The following is an 18796-nucleotide window of genomic DNA, read 5'->3' on the forward strand; positions in this document are numbered from 1 at the left end:
TAGAAGGCATCTCTCCCAGTTGAGAATTTATATTGGCAATTGTCTTCTTTGCCTTTTCCATTAACTCCTTCTGCTAAAAAATGATCTGGATACATGGCCAGATTTCATCAATCTCCTCTATGATGTTGTTCCAGATAATTTCTTTGACACTACCAAGAATGTAGCCAATGGAAGACTCAGTGGCTGACTTCTTCCATGCTTCAACTTAATTCTGAGCTCTCTGAAGCTCTGCTGCATGAAAAATTGTCAAACTTCCTTTGATGATCCTCCATTAGCTTTATTTGATCATGCAGTTTCTTAATCTCTTCAGTCTGCAGGGACATATTTTGAACTGCACTGCCCAACTGGTTTGCAGCCTCTTCTGTACTAGTGGTAGTTGATATGGCAGTCAGAATGACTGTGATAGGAAGTGCTTCTAAAGGAGCATTTTGTTTAGCAGCCTTCTACTTTTCCTTGATTAATTTCTCCATCTCTGTCTCCATCTGCTTAAGCTGAGCACTCTGTTCCATGATGAGTTTCATCATGTCTACCTTTTTAGTCTCCTCATCATTTGAAACTCCCAGCTACTGAAGATCCTCTAGGCAAGGATATTGTAGAAACATAGACTGAAAAGGTAGACATGATGAAACTCATCATGGAGCAGACTTCTCGTCTTAAGCAGATGGAGAAATTAATCAAGGAAAAGGAGAAGACTGCTAAACAGACTGCTCCTTTAGAAGCACTTCCTATCATAGTCATTGTTGATGAGGAGACCTGTTGTTCTTCTGCCTCCTGTAATGTGTTTTCAACCCACTCTTGCTGATTCTTATATTTTTCTATCTCTGGCCTAAGTGTGTGAAAATAAGGAGTAGACTTGGTTTCTACCCTTAATCTGGAAATTATCCCTAATGGATCATAGGACTAGGTAAAACTAAGATTAAACTGCATTTCCCTGAGGAGTTTGTCAGCCTCTTGACCTGCTGCTCTATTGTTGCAAATGAATGGGCCAACCTGTGTTTTTATCTTAAACTGAGACTTTTTCTTGGCAGCAAAAAATGGACTTCATCCATGTTGATCATCTGCCTAATGTATTCTAAGGCAAAAATCTTCATTGGGATGAATTTTGGCAGCTTATGTGGTGGTAGCTCGCATCCAAAAATCCTTATCTCTGTGTAATTATCATATAAGTACCAGTCTCTTGTTTGTACCTGTTCTGACAACTGCAAGACCTTTTTTTATTTCTTCACTAATCATTGGTTCAATTCTGCTGCTTATGAGGCCTATGGATGGATGGAAAAACATCTTAGTAAATTGTTTGGAAGTATATTCCTTCTGCTCTTTCATAACTAGAGTGGTCCAAAAAATGACCGACTGTTGGTTTCCTTTCTCAACCAACTTTTGCAATGACAAGTTCATGTTGTCCCCCTGAAAATATAGGAACATGTAGACTAAGACAGAGGCATATTTGAATACCTCCTCTGTGGGAAACTTGACCAGTTGTTGATGAATAGACTCTGCAAGAAAATGGTTGAAATTGAACACAATTGAGGGCTTAGCGTCATTAGAAAAGATGGATAAAAAGCCTATAATGGCCTCATCTATCCATTGATCAGAGTAGTAGCCAAGAAGGTAGGAAATGACAGTGATTATTTGCTCAGCTCTCTTGGGGAATATGGAGGAGGGATAAGGAGGATTTTTCTTTGGTAATGCAGCATCTTGTGTTAAGAATAATTCAAGAGTTTGGGCTCTCTTAGCAAAGTCTAATTTCTGGTATATTTCAACCAAATCTTCATAAGAAAATGGGGTATCATTGTTTACTATAGGGGCTTGCATCATTTGATCAATAGCCTCGGGGGTTATGGTGAATAAAATTTGTCCATTGGGGTTGACTATGGCCCTTTGGCTTAGCAAATATGAGGCATGACATTTTCTAATGAAATCAGGAGTGTTGTGGGTATGAGGAAAGATGTAATGAGGTAGGTTTGACTCCCACAGCTGGATATCATCTGATTTGTCAATATATTTATCTTCGAGCCAGCAGTACATCTCGAAGAGGTCAAGCTCACAGAGTGTTTTGTGGATCTTGTAGTCTCTATCAGCCATAGGGATATGGTGAAGATCTACAGGAGGATAGATCAGAGCATTGACAATTTCCTCTGGTCCTTTGTCCTTAGGAGGCATGATATCTAAGGCTATAAATGAAAATTTGAATGGGAAATGAGACAATTCACGAGAAAAACTGAAAGTTCTAAGGTCGGGAACAGAAGGAATAATTGGAAAATGATTAGACAGGTAGTGTCACTAGCAGTTGACAATGTCGGGATCTGGCGAGCAACCTGTAATCAAATCAATGGCAGTGATAAAACAAGAATTATGTAACATGTAGACAAGTAAGAAGAAGGTTTATATAGGAGTTTTGGTTTTCCATTGGTGGCGCAGGTCTGTTGAGTTAATGGCTAAGAAAATTAAATGCTTAACAGATTGATCATGGAGGGAATGAATGTGATTTGATGGGGTTAACGGGCGGTTGAGATGGCAGTAAAGGAATGGCGGATGCGCAACGGTCACGTAAGTGGCATTGAGAATAAGGAATTCAACTTTTTTTTTTTTTTTTGGGGGGGGGGGGGGGGGGGGGGGTGAGCGGTTTGTGGTTTTGCTCATGGGGGGTCCGAAATGCTATGGAGTTGCCACGTAGGGGCGGCCACGGTTTGGTATACCGCCTGTTTCAGACCCCTTGACGGTAAATCTCGGATGGCAAGAGGGGGCCGAAATTGCATGAGGGTCGTCAGATGAGAGGAGATAGGCGGAGATGAAGAATAATATGGTGGAGAATTAATGTGATGTGATGGGATGGATTGGTGGGGTCGGGAATCGACATTTAATGTAATGTCAGGAAATATGAAATATAAGGGGGGTATGAACTTAGGGAAATGAAAATGAAGGGAATGAATTGGCGGAGGGGTGATATGGGTTTAAAACTTAGGATATGGGGTTTTAAAACTTAGGATAGTGTTAATATCCAAAATAAGCATATAAACCTTAGAGTAACCTTCACTCTTTTTTCAATTTCTTCTGCACATGAAAACACAATGGATGTTTGGTTATGGCGCATTTAGACTAGCAGCCTGTGCATTTTTCAAAAACATAAAATGAAGCCTTTCTTTTCTTTTGCTTCCCTAATATTTTATTTTCCTTTGCCTTCTTTATTTAGGGCAGCTAACACCTAACATTTTATTGATATGGATGCCTATAAAACATCAAATTTTCCTAACATTTTAACTTTTCATTTCTTTGCATCCATATCCTATCTCAACATTTTCAAAATTATTTGACTAATATGCTAACTTATCAAAACTAGATAATGTTACAACAAGACCAAAGGGCCAAGTTGAGAGAACTCGACCTCATCAACGTCGAACAACCTCCAACTCATCGTTCTAGAAGCCTTTAGATCACGAAGATTCTTGTCGTTATTGGGAAAAATTTCCTTTAAGGGATCTTCGACGGTATCCAAGCCAAAAGCGCACTAGCAGTGCGAGGCTAGTGAAGTGAAACTAGCGACCAGGACGGGTTACCAATGTCAAGGAAGTGATGATCCTCAAATAAGGTTTTTAGAGTCCTTTTCTTCAGGGGAAGCTCAAAGCATTTTTCCATCAGTGTTTGTTGGCTTAGTGTCCTGACCCAGGTTAAGAGTTAGTTGCACCAAACAAATCCCTGCACTACTGGCCCTTTCGGCATCAATCCACGGAGTGCAAACTGAAGTCTCTTCCGAAGCAGTATGGGGGGATGCTGGAACCAAGTTTCCACACCCGGAGATTAGCATGATGTCGTTTTATGCCCTAAATCCGCTTTCGCGCAGATCGATAAGCCTTTATGGCTTATCGATATAACTCCCTTTAATCAGCCTATAGACCTCCGCGAAGGTCTATGACTATCTTTCACAAACCTTTAACAAACTAATCAGTTACTTACACACATAAGAGATTACTCTTAATCCAATAATTACTCAGATCAACTTAAGTGTTTGATAACTTTAACATACAACAAGATAATCTTCGTGTAAATAGTTAACATCAATTGCGTTTATATAACAATATAAAACAAGCAAAATCGTGCATCAATACAATATTATTTCATAAACCCACCATTCATCACAACATAAGCGCATTCAGTCATAACAGAAGTAAATAGACAAAACACATGAATTTTTGCAGTAATCTTCTTTATTGATAATCAATTCAAGCTTGCAGACTCAAGACCTCCCTGCGCACTCAGCTACAGGGATTCGTGCACTCAGCTGCGGACTCTACTCTATGCCTCTGCACACTCAGCTGGAGAGGCTTTCTTCCTACTCTTATGTGCTAAATATTCTAGAATTGTCCCATAGACAAACTTCATTACTTCCTGCCTTAGACATCCTAAGACACACTTATTTATATAATCCCATGGTCTGCGGACCATGGGTAGATCCTTAAAAAGCTGACTCAATTTACATAAAGAAGGGTAAAACCCTTTATGACTCTTTAACTATCTACGTGCTCTGCTGCCACAATTTGCGGAGACTTTACGTCTTTATACAACAAAACTTGGGCTTTTGCCCCAAATATGACCCTAGGGGACCCCATCCCAACAGGCCCCCAGCAAAAAGATCGTGACTCACCCTCCAGTCACTCGGTTGGCACAGAGATCTTACTGCAAAGATCCCTTAGCTCCACCTGTGCAACTGCTACCTCATTCGTGCTCTGCATGGCTGCCTGCTTGATCTGTTCCACCAGCTCCTCTATGCCTCATTCTGCACTATCCTGCTTGATTTTATGTTGCGTACTTTGCAAGTTTGTCAATTTCTCCAGAATATTGGTGGAGATGATGTAGGCTTCATCCAACCAAGGCCCCAATCTTGCCTTGAGAAAGACCGTTTTCTTTTGCGTTGCTTCCACATGTGTTAGCAACTGCTTCGCCTACTGTAGCTTGGCAAGGCATTGTGTTGTAGCAATGGTGTGCGCTGTCACCCTCGCTTCATCGTATTGTTGTTGGAACTCGTGAAATTCTATATTCAAGACCTACAGGGTGGGATCCTCCTACAGAGCAATGACTACCTCCATTGCCTGCTCAAATAACGCGGTGTAGCCTACCACCACGGTATCTATCGTCGCGACTCCATCCTTCACAGCAGCTTCACGCTGGTCCCTTACTTCTAGTGGGGTTGAAGGTTGTGACTTCAACTCCAGTTTAGTTATCTTTAGGTTCAGTTCGAACTGAACTCTAGCCACCTCTGCTTTGGCATCGCGCACAGTCGTGGCAAGTTTTCTGATCTTTGCCTCCAATGGTGCGTCCTCTAGGATATACAATTCTGGCACCGTTCTACATGCTTCTGCCACTGTGGCCGCCAACTGGGCGCTCTGCGCCTGGATTGTGTCCTTGGCCTTCAGCGCCTCTGTCTTCTCAACGAACATTTGTTCGTTGTTCACCCGATACTCACTGATGAGGTTGAGCGCGCGCTGCTCCCAAGCTCTGAACTCTACTGTCACACCTACCTACAGCGTGTGAAGGTACTCATTGGGGAGTGCGGCCAGGTTGAGGCTGATATTCTTCAAAGAACTTACGATGACCTTGTCATTGGTCGCCTCTGCGCTCAAGGCTCCATTTGGCAGCGCGACTGCCCAGAGATCCAGTGATTGAACCATCTCTGCTGCCTGAGTGGTCCCTGATGCCAAACTTGTTGATGCAGCGCTGATCTGCCCTACACCTACCTGGATCCAAGTCATCTGAATCTACAACTCACGCAGATCCTTCTGAATGGTACTCGACACCTGTTGTTGCTGCTACTCAAACTGTTGCAGTAGTTCTACGATGGTATCGTGCACCTTGTCTCCAATCTCATCAAGGTTGTCATTTGTTAGAGTGATTGGGTCCAGCGATGGTTTGGTTGCTTTTGATTTCTTTTGTGGCCCTTCCTTTCCTTGTTCCCTATACCTTTTGATTCAGGAGGGGGTCCTCTGCTCCTCCTGGCCCCGTCGCCCTGCGCTAACTGCTCCTCCTCCTCTGTTTGGGACAAAGGAGACTTACCCCTGTGCTCGGAGACACGCTCTTCTTATTTAGCCTACTTCTTCGCAGAACACTCCACTTCCACCTGAGCCTTCTCCTCGACCTTTTTTCTCCGCTTCTAAGCCAATTGCTGGACCTTCTGGTTTGTTGCTTCCTTCTTCTTCTTTTCTGCGAATTCGCTGGTGCCCGCATCCAGATCGGATGGAGTGTGCCAATCTATCGGGCAAGGCTTGATGACCTCCTAAATAGCGTCTTCTGTAGCAAGGTAAGGTAGGTCAAACCATTTTCGCTGCAAATCCTTTCGCGCCCAAATGTATACTGGGTGGAAGTACCCTTTAAATTCCGCATATTATGAAAGTTGCTCAAACACGGTTGGGGACAACCGTGGCTTCTGATTGATGGCCATGAGAATGCTCACCTCCATAAGCACCCAGAAGACTTTGGTTTCGGTAACGCGCATGACGTCCTTTATTTCCCAGAGGGATGCAAATTGTGCAGCCTCTGGCAAATCTTTCTCCACGAGAGGAAACTGACTGTCCTCCGGTAGATCCCAAGCGACGAGCACAATGGAGAGCAACAACCATGAACAATGGAATGTTTTACTCTCATCCTGCGCCTCTCGACATATTGCAAGGAACTCGCTACAAAGGTAGTGCACCCAGTTGAACTGCACGCCCTCTGCGCATTGTGAAACCAAAGAAATCACTGGCGCCAGAACCTCGTCTGCGCGGCATTTCCTCATAACTTTGCTCGTAAGGATCTGCATGACAATATTTATCGTGGGGTCGGTGATAGAGGTGATCGAGTACTCGCGCAACTTCGTCACGAGTTTGAACTTATCCTTCAACTTTTCAGTGAGGTCGCGCTCGCTTGTCTTTCTGCCAAATTCCTTGGCCGAATTCAACCCAGAGTGCAACAACAGCGTGATCCGATGGATCAGCATGTTAGTGATGGGGATCAGCGTGCTCAACCACAAGAATCTATCATGCACTAGGGTCAGCAAATGTTTGATAACTGTCAAGTTGATGTTGGAGCGGTGGTAGTGGGGTACCCACAGCAAGTTCAACAACCTTGACTGAGTCACTCCGCGAATCCACTCCATAGGCTCCAACGCAGTGACACCTGATTCTCTGTAAAAGACCCTCTTCATATAGTTTTATGTTGACAAGTGGGGGAACCTCTCGCGGTCCTCCAAATCCTAGTCTTCCAGCTTGAGATGGGGAATCCGCACCAAGCGCAGACCTTCAAAAGTGAGGTTTTCCGGTAACAGGGGTGTATTGAGGAGGAATTGTCCTGCATCTGGGTCCTTAGGGACCTTCACTTTTCCCTTGCACGGAGGGATACAATCTGTAAACTTGGATATATGACCCACCCCCTCGATGTCTATGTCCTTCACGCCCTCTTTTGAAATCTACTACTTTCCCCTTATCCTTAACGCTTGGTTTGTCTTTCTTCTGGGCCTGTGTAGAGGCATGCTTCCTCGGTGACTCGTGCACAGGCATGGGCTTCTTCTATTTGTCCTTCTTAGGTTTGGGCACTTCTCTCACCAGTGTGGGTTTCGGCCTAGGCGACCGAAGGCACAGGAGTCGGAACCTCCATTCTCATCACCTTTGGAGCAGCTCCCTCAAAGACAACAACTCCTCCCATACTAGCAGTCTACCCTAGTCTAAACATCGTGCTGAGAATAAATCGCTGGGTATCCTTAGGTAACTTATCAAATACATAACTAGCGACTAAATCAACTAAAAACTAGGGATTCATAAACACTTGACAACTCAACACATAAGTTCTCACGATGCAAAGTGTTTTTCACTGGACGACCACGCATAATTTATAGGCGAATTCAAATTCAAATTCGACCGTTCCCCTCAAAATCCATCCATAAATTTTGAATTGGCGGCAGACTTCCAAAGATTTCACTCTTAAATTCAGCCTTAAATGCCTTAAATGTCGCCTCCCCCCTGGCTCTTCTTAACCATCTCCTAGCAGTCAAATCATGAATAGTGATTGTAACGGTTACTTTCTGGCTACACTGCATGGTCTCTCCCCCTAGAGCGCAACTCCCTTCGCGCTTCTTTTGCTACTGTGACATCATTCATTTTCACACAACCCCCCTGTTGCGTAGCTCTACAAACCAGGCAGTGTATTTTATAGTCCTGCACCTCCTTGCAGCTGCTTGGAGCGCTAAGACTGCACTACTGTCATGTAGTCATTAGGTCGGATCCCCAGTGTATGGCTTCAATTGGTTTCCATTTACCCTTCCCGGAAATGGGTCTCCATTCAACTTCACGAGCTGAACTACTCCACCATCTGTAATCTCTTTGATAACATATGGCCCCAGCCAGTGCATCTGAAATTTTCCTAGAAACTTATCAAACTTACTGTCATATAATAAAACCAAATCATTTACCTTGAAGGTGTGCAGTTTGATGTGCCGATCGTGCCAAGCTTTTTCACGTTCCTTATGAACCTGCTCAGGGAATCCAGCCAAAAATCTATCTTCCTCGAGCTCTGTTAGTTGCGCGAGCCTGTCTTCTAAGGCTCCGCGGTCCGCCATTCTTGTGAAAGTCACGATGCATAGACTAGGCACGATATACTCCATAGGCATGACAGCTTCCACGCCATAGACCAACCTAAAAGGTGTCTAACTAGTAAGCTTTTTACAAGTAGTTCTGTAAGCCCATAACACTGTTGGTACGTGCACGTCCCAATCATTCTGCTGCGTGTTGCAAACCTTCATCAGCGCATTCTCCAATATCTTATTAAAAGTCTCAACCGTTCCATTGACCTAAGGGTGACATGGCATACAATTTTGATGGTAAACCTGGAACTCATCTGTCAGCGCGCTTATCATTTCATTGAGAAAATGCGTACCGCGATCACTCATCAGTATCTTTGGGCAACCAAACCTGGTCAACACATATTCAAATAGAAACTTTTTTGTTGTTGCCCCTGTACAGTCCTTCACAGGTTGTGCCTCCGCCCATTTGGTAAAATATTCGGTCGCAGTGATGATATACCTCGCACTTGTCTTCTTGCCTAGAGGTGGAATCGGTCCTACAAAATCAATTGCCCATTTCTCAAATGGCTGCAATGACACCTACGGATTCAAAGGCAGCTCATCCCTCCGCAATGTCCTGCCCATTCTTTGACATGCATCGCATGCCCTACAATAGGATTTAGAATCCTTATGCAGCGTCGACCACCACAACCCAACGCGCAAAATCTTCTACGTTGTTGCTTTCCTTGCATAATGCCCACCGGAAGCTCCTCCATGAGGTTCAGCGAGGATATTGTTCCGTTCAAAATCTGGCACATAACGTCGAAGTATCTCATTAGGCACAAATTTGCCACACGCACCACCAATTCTTTCTTTTTTTGACTGGTATATCCTTCTGGAGTCGTTCCTGTGGTCAAGAAATGGATAATATCCGCGAAGTGATTATCTGCTACACACATTGCGAAGAGCTGCGCGTCAGGCAATCCTTCCTCCAAATTAGTAGGCTCCTCTCCTATTTCAATGCACGACAGATGGTCTAGCCCTACATTTAATCGCCTTGGCTTCACAATTACCTAAAATTAATATTTTGAAACAACAACAACCATCTGCATATCCCCCCCCCCCAACATAGGCTTATTAACTAGATATTTTAATGCAGAATGGTCTGTGTACATCTTGAAATGTCCACCTAGTAGGTAATGTCTAAACTTATGGAGTGCGTACACCATAGCCAAGCCTTCGTGCTCTATCGTCGAATAATTCTTTTCAGCCTTTGACAACTTCCTACTCGCAAACGCTATATGATGATCTAGTTCTCCTTCACCGGGCTCTGTCATCACTGCTCCCAGCGCAATACACGAGGCATCCACATGCACATGGAATTCCTTATTCCAATCCAGGAAGACTAGGATCGGCACGGTGACCATTTTCTCCTTCAATACATCTAGGCTGCACTGACATTCTTCATCCCAACATAATGTAGCATCCTTCTTCAATAGCTTTTCCATAGGCGCGGTAATCTGAGCATAACTTTTGATGAACTTTCGATAGTATCCAGTATGGCCCAGTGTTGCACGCAACTGTTTAATACTTCTTGGCACCTCCAAATTAATTATTACGCGATCTTAGCAGGGTCCACCATAATTCCTTGCCTACATACCACATGACTTAGCAAGATTTCGAAAGGGACGCAGAACAAGCATTTCTTCAGGTTTAGCGCAATCTGATACCTTCGACATGTATCCAACATCAAGCGCAAACTGGCTACATGGCGCTTTACTAGCCCAAACACTATCCAATCATCAAAATACACCTCCAATAACTTATGAATAAATTCTTTGAATGCCGCAATGACTATGCGCGAGATGATTGTCAACGCATTCTTAAGTTCAAAAGGCATCGTTGTATACTAGAAACATCCCCATTCTGTCGCGAAAGTGGTCTTACTCCTGTCTTCTTGTGCGATCTTAATCCGATGGTATCCACAGAACCCATCAATGAATGAATAGGCCTCCTACCCTCCAACATTATCCAGTACTTCATCTATGAACAAAGTTGGAAAAGGATCATGAACGCAAGCATCGTTAAGCTTCCTGAGATCTACACAAATCCTTGTTTCATCCTTCTGCTTCTTTTCCTGAAATTCCATTGGACTCACCCAATCAGATTCCTCCACCGGTTCAATAATACCTATTGCAAGCATCTTGTCCAACTCTAAGCGGACCTTTTCCTTGTATTTGGGATTAAGGCGATATGGCCTTTGCTTAACGGGCTTCGCGTTCGATTTCAAAGTTATTTTCATCACTCCCAAGTCTCCTATGATACCTTTCAGGTCTGAAAATTTGGTAGGGAATAAATCCTGATATTCATGGAGCAACTCAACGACTTTATCTACTGTAGCATCATCCCAGTAATCTCCAATATTTGCAAACTTTGGCTCTGCCTCTGTGCCAATGTTCACTTGCCTAGTCTTCAATGGTGCGGTGATGCCTGGATTCTCTATCTGCGATCCCTCAACTTCGCGGTGGCCTTTGGTCTCTGGGATGTTAATATTCCTTGGATCCTCATCATCTTCTTCAGCGGTCACTTTATATCACTCCAGCGCATGGCGCAACTGGGTGCTCCAATCTGGTTGAATCAATTCTAAAGGATCCTGCGATATTCTAAAGATTGTTATCTTAACCTCCCACAACGCTTTTTCGATGCTTTCGAACCCATCCTCAAAGCTGAAGGTCATAAAAAATCCTTCTATCAAGATGTCCCACTCAACAATACCATGGTGGAGCTTTGTTTCCAAGTACCAATTCATAGGAATGACATCCAAAGTGTGACAGAAAATATGCACCCACTCTGGCTGCGGTTCCATTCCATAAACCTTAGTCCATTTTTCTAAATGATCGCGCGGATCATTTCTTCCATCATATTTTTCAGTTAGTCGAACTTTTGGGTGACCAAACCGCAATCTCATCATTCTTCTGTACTTGCGCCATTCATCAAAATTGTCTTTATGCGTACCCCACCACCGTGCAGGCGTAGTGCGCAGTGCCAAATCCAACGCTTGGAAGCGATGCTTCTCCGATACTTCCCTTTCAAATGCATCCATAAATTTATCTACATCAGTTAGACCATCATTATAAGGCAAACTTATTACCTCGGATGATACACAGCGCATCGATTTAGGCATCATATTACAACACAACGTAGATACTTCGTGCAACCTATGCTGTCAGTGTTCCAATTCCTCATCAGAATCTGATGTATAAGAACTTTCGCAGTCCCATGCAATACATCCATCTGATGCCGAATTAACCCAACCTTGGTCTCACATTGTGATTTTATAGATCTAGTCCAAATCATCATCACTTTCTTCATAATTGCATACTGGTTTAGTATAGCGCGGTCCTTCTGTAGGGTCCAATGGTACTACTACGTGGAGTGATTGTGTTTCAAACGACATCGTCCGCTTCTTCAAATTGATTACCTCGTTCATGTCGATAACCCAATCAATTCCTTGGAGCTCGAGTTATGGATTGTTGTCATCAACAATCTCTATCACTTCAAAATCAGCCAACACGGTCGCACCTTCTATATCTACAGTCACTCCATACGATCTCGCCATAGGGATAAACTTTTGTTGATTTTCCATTCTCAATTGAATCGGATACCACTACGGTGCAGGTCTCCCCATTCTCTCCCGTGTCTATTTAGGAAAAACATTTGCATCTGACCCCAGATCCAAAATAACTTGATCCATCTCATACTCTCCTATTTGTGCGGTAAGCCTCATCTCGCGCCCTATTCTTGTCTTGTGTTTGCCTATCTTTTTGACTGCGCAGTGTCCTTCAAGAGCACCTTCCTTACCAACACACTTATTTATCAATTCTTGAAACCCTTTCACCACCTTGCTGTCACACAACAACTTCATTCAAGTCTCCAAGAAAGTGGTAAGCATGGAGGGGTCAACTTCCTTAGATAGCTTGTCCTGACTTCTTGAGGTAGAGGCCTCGGCGAAGCTTTTCTTTTATTCCATGAACGTCTCCTTTGTACGCTCCAAATCAAACCAAACCTCCTTTTCTGGAGCCTTGCGAACCCACTCACTTTCTTCGGGTCTCTTTCCTTTATCATCACTAGTCATCATTCCGCTTCGCAGCATAATATTCACATTGGGATCCTCTTCACGGGGCTTGGCCCTCATCATCTATAGATTTTGGGTAGGCTGCTGAGGCTGCACCTTCTTATCCTGCATCTTAGCTATCAGTATAGGGGATTCTTCTATCACGTGGTCAAACTCAGTGCAGTATCGGCATGATGGGAGCGTCTAGCTTGTGCATTCCCGCGCGTAGTGTTGTGACACTCCATAATTGTAGCAAATAACTTATCCTCGACCTCTACCAGGTCCTCCTCCTCCTCGGCCTCGTCCATGCACCTAATATCCTCTGCGCGCTCCCCCAAAACCTTGATCCGGAGGCCGAGTTTCTATTTGCATTTGATATGCGGGTGTTCTCTCCATCATTAATTCATAGCTATGGCAGTTACGCTCATCGGGGCCCACCACAAATTTCTGTAGCAAATGGAAATTGTCTGTTACATGTTTTCCAGCTACCTGACAGATAGCGCACAATAGCACGGGCCCTGTACTTCGTCCCGCGACAACCTCCAATCTCAGGGACATTGGCCCTCCCCCTATAATATAATTCACAAAAACAAGGCAGTGATCTTTATCATGCCCCTGGCTCTTACATTTTAGGCACCAAACTTCTTGGCGCACCTCCGGTCGAGCAACTTTTTCCTTCTTCAAGCTCTGCAACTCCAGGAAAAGGTTCTGCAACTCCGCCTGAATCTATTGCACTCCGAAAGTAGCGTCCTGGATAGGTGTCTCGTGCAATCTCATCACGATCTCCAGTGCTTCCACCTGAGTCCCTATCTTTTGTTGCGATAAAGCAACCCTTAGGTGGGGTAGGATCGAGGCTACAAACCATTCGCGGTGCTGACTATCCGTGAGATTCATGTTAGCTTCGTGGATCTGGCACTTCAATCTCTGATCCATCTCCCAGGGTGTTTCGCCAGGCCTCATCATGATTTCCTTGAATCCAATGACTAATTTTGATTCAGACTTGGGCCTACCGAATTCCTTATTCAGAAAAGTCTGAGTGTCCGCTAACGATGCCAATGGGTTATCGGTGCAATACTTAATGTACCATGTCAACGTGCAATCTTGTAGAGCAGTAACCAACTGCACCTTCTTTATATGATCATCTGTAATATTCTGTGTCGTCCATACAACCTTCGCAACGAACCAAAACTGATCCGGGTCCTCACTTCCCAAGCACTTGAAAACGGGTGAATTCATGGTATTCAACATATTAAACAGTGGTGGAGGTGGTGGTGGCATGGGTGAAGGTGTATGTTGTGGAGGTGAAGGTGGAGGTGTTGTGGGCATATGAGGTATTCACGGAAAGCAACTGTACAATGCTTCATGGTGAGGCCTGTACCGCTCCCTCGTCGTCACTCGAAGGAGGCTCTATTAATGGATTGTATTCAGGACCCTCTCTTTCCTGATTTATAAAGATTTGTCCACTTTGCGTAGATCCAAACAGCAAGGCAATGGCATAACTCGCTTTTCACACAAGAGCATTTTAATCCAAGTATTCAAAGATTTCAAATACTTACCTCGCGGTCCTTTGAAAAAACGTCGCTCTACTTCACTATAGCTGACTGAGGTATCAACCGATAATTCTGTCACAAATCCTCCTGTGACTCGATCAAGCCACTGATCGATAACGCGCATGATTTTATCTTCATAAGCTTCCAACCTTTGCACTAGCTCCGGGGTCCACACTATTGGACCATCAAGCCACCACCTTCCTTGGTTATCTGCTAATTTAGTGATCCACTCGTACAGCTCGATCAAGAAGGTGCAAAATAAAATTTCATGTATTTCTGTGTATAGATACCTGTCCAACCACTGTTCTTTTATCAGGCGTGGATTTTTGTTCTCTTGCACCGTGAATTCGTGGGTCTTTCTATCCAACAACTTCTCAATTTATTTCTTTGTCATATTCCAGTGATGCGACATCACACATCTCTTTATGTAGATCCTAGTCTCGACAATGGATCCATTTGTTGGCTTAATGGGTCTTGACCCAGGTTTAGATTTAGTTGCGCGAAACAAATCCCTACACTACTGGCCCTTTCGGCATCAATCCACGGAGCGCACACTGAAGTCTCACCCGAAGCAATATGGGGGGATGTTGGAACCAAGTTTTTGCACCCAGAGTTCGTGCTGAGAATAAATCGCTGGGTATCCTTAGGTAACTTATCAAATACATAAAAAAAAAAAATCTAACGTTTCCAACCCATGAGGTCAAATGATGAAGATATCATCTACAAACCTCTTCCAAAGCTTAGGTTGGAATTGAGCGGAGGCCAATGCCTTAGATTCAAAGTCTACCATGGACAAGTTAGTCATGACCGGGGAGAGTGGAGAACCCATGGCAACTACACATGTTTGTTCATAGAATTCACCTTTGAAGCTAAATTAATTTAGTAATTAATAGGTTTTTGAACATTACATTGAAAAACCTTTGGTAAATAATTAAAATATTATTAATTCATTTTATTATCGTTAAAATTCAACCATTGAGATTTTTTTTTTACACCTCTACATTATTTAATTGCAGGCTTAGATCAAACTCTCCATCTTAGTCCTGATGATGAACCACATTAGGCAGTTCGAAATGTGTCGACCCAATATTTGTGAATGTGGATTTTACCAAAAGATTTTCTTGAAACAAGTGTAAAGTAGTAATAATGAAAGTTATTATTATGAGGTGTAATTGAAAATGTAACGCCAACTATGTATCCACATATGTACATGATAACATATACAACATTAAAATTAAATCAACCTCTATTTTAAACCCAAATTTATCAAGCATAGAAATGGATTAGATTATATATATATATATATATATATATATATATATATATATATATATATATATATATATATATATAACGAGTAGATTTTTTTTATAAAATCTGCACTCGGAATGCAACAAAAAAAGTGGGAGATTTACATCAAATTATAGGGTCATATTCTTCGATAAAAGAAGATAACTGAGAGTTTCTACATCATCAACACATTGACTATTCTCTACATACATCTTGCTAGCATAGTGGCAACTATAAAGCTTGCAAAATTGACCACAAAGTAGAACAATTTTACAAAATTTTGTCATTCACCAAAGGAGGAGTCAACTGACATAGCTTTCGCTTGATCTGCACTTGCATTTCCATTTAAAGTTTGATGTCTTTAGGTTGGACTCGCTGAAGAGAGGTTCCCCAACTGGCTGCGAAGGGCATCTATTTCGTCATTTTGGAAGCCCTGCATTCTTTCAAATTGTTCTACAATCGTGAGGGAGAGATAGAGGAGAAATTGCAAAGGAGAATGAGAATATATGTTTTCGTTGATAGGAAGGTGTGCGCAAAGGGGGCACTTTGAGGATCCCTCTCCTCCATCTTCATGACTAATGTTATCCATCGTGACCTATAGAATTGGCTCTCTCCACTTCCAGAACCTCTCACTAGTCAAATAGTCTCAAATCCTTAATTGCATGCCAAACATAACAAGAGTTGAACACCAAACGCTGCAAGGAAGTACCAAGGGCTGACAAAAACCTTATGAAGTGAACCACAGAGAAGGGAAGTTACCAAATTCTCCCCTGGGAACCAAAGAGATTGATGCAAACTAACTATTGTAGGGAGCCACGAGCTATTGATATGCACCTTACTTCAACAATCATTACCTCGGTCAAGTGCCACCGCAATTTTCCCAAGTTTGCGCAAAACGATTAATACTTCCTTTGCTTTCCAGGACCTTGAGGGCAAAGCTCGGTTGTAAGAGAAAATTTCGAGGAGTCAACCCCAATCGAGTCATGCTTCGACACTAGTCTCTCATCTAGTGCCTGTAGGCTCAATGGAATTTCTTGAACATTGGAGAAGTGGAGCCAAACTTTCACACTATTCTGGTGACCATCAACCTCCTTTAAATAGATAAGAACTTGATCCAATTCATTACTCTCCTCCATAAATGAGTATATCAAGCTCTATACCTCTCGCACAAACGTCGTCCTTTCTTCTTGTGTGACCGATAAATCTATCAATTCAGATTGCTTGAGATTGTAATGCGCACAATGGGAGTTTATGAGCCGAATACTTTCGTGCAGCCTCACCATGGTCGATGTATAAGGAGGCATGTGGCCTACACGCTAACTCCATTCCACCACCCAAGAGAGTTGGCATCGATTATAATGAATAAATCGCCTACCATTGATTGAACAAGGGACACATTCATGCATAGGAGGTGGTCTATCATATCAAGATTTTCCTTCTTGATTCTAATGTTTTTATGGATTTGATACATATAGACCCTTATCATTTTCATTGTTAACTCATGGGGTTGTTTGCCATCCTTTTTGCTCATTGATCTCTATTTATCCCATTCTCAAATTGCATGCTTGATTGGCTTGTTTGTCCGCTGCAAAGTTTTGGCTCCTAAGAATATGATAGAAGCTTTTATGCTAAAAGGAACCCAGAATACTCATGATTCTTAGAAGGAGAAGATTTAGCTTATTAGTCTTGGAAGTTGTACCCTTCTACAAGAATTGAATTGTTATGAGGGAGTCCCCAACAATTATAATCTTGGAGATTCCTTTTTCCTTAGCAAGTTGGAGACTTAAAAGGGAGCATGCACATCTTTGCCATGTTGTTAGTTTCATTACCAAGACCTGATGTACTTAATTTCTTGTTGCTCAATAAGATTCCAATGGATCCCCTCTTTTAACAAATAATTTATTACATAAAATTAAATATTAAAAAAATTTATATATAATTTTTTTAATCTCCCCTCTCAATGTTTACTAAATAATAATGATCAATTTTATTACACTTGAGTGATAAAATCTTATCGATCATGATTTAAGAGGGACAACAACCATTACACTACAATTTCCCATCTTATATTTTTATTAAACTAATTGGGAAGTTATGGGTGCCCATTATATGCGTTTTCACAATGACAATGAGGAGGTGAGATCATTTGGAACATGCGAGACACGAATATCTAGCTATCTTTCAAGAGTCGAGGTTGAGAGAGGTGGTGCTGGTCTGTTTATTTGGAGAGAATTGCAATGGGTGGAGACTGGACTGTACAGTCGTGTTCATCGGAGTCCCCCGTGCACAAGGCAGAGAATGTGACGGTGGGCGAACTGTACAGGATTTGGCAAACCAATGAGCCCTCAGAAGAGGCATGGTTGATTCTGCATACAGACCCCCCTAAGGCCATTGAGAGTTTGGAAATAGTGAATGCAGGGACTTCTCTTTTAGAGCTTTATGGATTGCCTGAAGATGCTCCAGAGGGCGACAACACGCTGGAAAACTATGAATTGTTGTTATCAACGCAGCAGGTGATGACATTGAAGGACCTCACCAATAAGAGCAACCGCAATAGGAGTTTCACCTACACCATACCCCAAAAGCTTTCTCCCGTGTCTGCACAGAAAAGGTATTTCAGTCACCTACTTAGTTTCCCTTTTGTTTTCCTCTGTTGAATCTTGGTTATTCAGACTTCAACAACACCTTTGTCAATTCTTGTTCTTGGCTCATTCAATTTTGTTATGTTAGGAGTCTAGTTCTGTGTTAGACACTTGTGTTTTATATCCCTTGTTGTTGTGTCAGGGCTCAGGTAAATACTTTTCCTGTGTATTCAGCATTTTTCCGGATTGCTGTTTTCGGGTTAACGATGATTCTTATGTTAATTGGAGAAATCAACATCTTACGAAATTAAGACTTCCATAGACCCTGAAAGGCCTGGGGGACATGCATACCCTGGTGGCATTCAAAGGATCTTCGTAATCTAAACCACTAGTCAGCAGGGTAAACGTACAGTTTTTTCCCCTTTTCCCATTGTTTCCTTTAAGTATCGATATAAACAGATTAGATAAGTTTTGAGCATTACATTACAAGAAAGGAAACAGAGTAAAAACAAGAGTGAACTGTTATGCAGCCACCACTGGTCCAAAACTGGGTGGACCTCACTATCAAAACTCAACCCAGAACAATAAAATCAAAATTGCCACTAGGGTATATAATACATTAGAGTATTAATAAAAGTCAAGCTGTTTGAAAACGATAAGAAATATTAAGTCTAGCATTCCGGCACACACAACAAGAGGAACAGTCATCGATGCCCAGAATCTAAGCTCTAATGGG

At 42.6% G+C, this 18796-nt stretch overlaps 1 protein-coding gene across 4 annotated transcripts in view; it reads left to right on the plus strand.

Moving 5' to 3' along the window:
* Nucleotides 1–17584: 17584 nt before the first annotated feature.
* LOC149191346 (uncharacterized) overlaps nucleotides 17585–18796 on the plus strand; it is a 254543-nt gene continuing 253331 nt past the window's right edge. The window contains exon 1 of one of the 4 annotated variants that reach the window (XM_089404183.1): nucleotides 17585–18089. In XM_089404183.1, the coding sequence (XP_089260309.1) occupies nucleotides 17716–18089 (374 nt within the window). In that variant the 5' untranslated portion in view covers nucleotides 17585–17715. The remainder of the gene's footprint in view (nucleotides 18090–18796) is intronic. The other 3 variants (XM_089404182.1, XM_089404185.1, XM_089404184.1) reach the window with 3 other exon arrangements.

This window comes from Pinus tabuliformis, chromosome 2_2 (genome assembly GCF_031772625.1).
Source record: "Pinus tabuliformis cultivar Carrire ecotype Pingquan chromosome 2_2, CPIR1, whole genome shotgun sequence".
NCBI lineage: Eukaryota > Viridiplantae > Streptophyta > Pinopsida > Pinales > Pinaceae > Pinus > Pinus tabuliformis.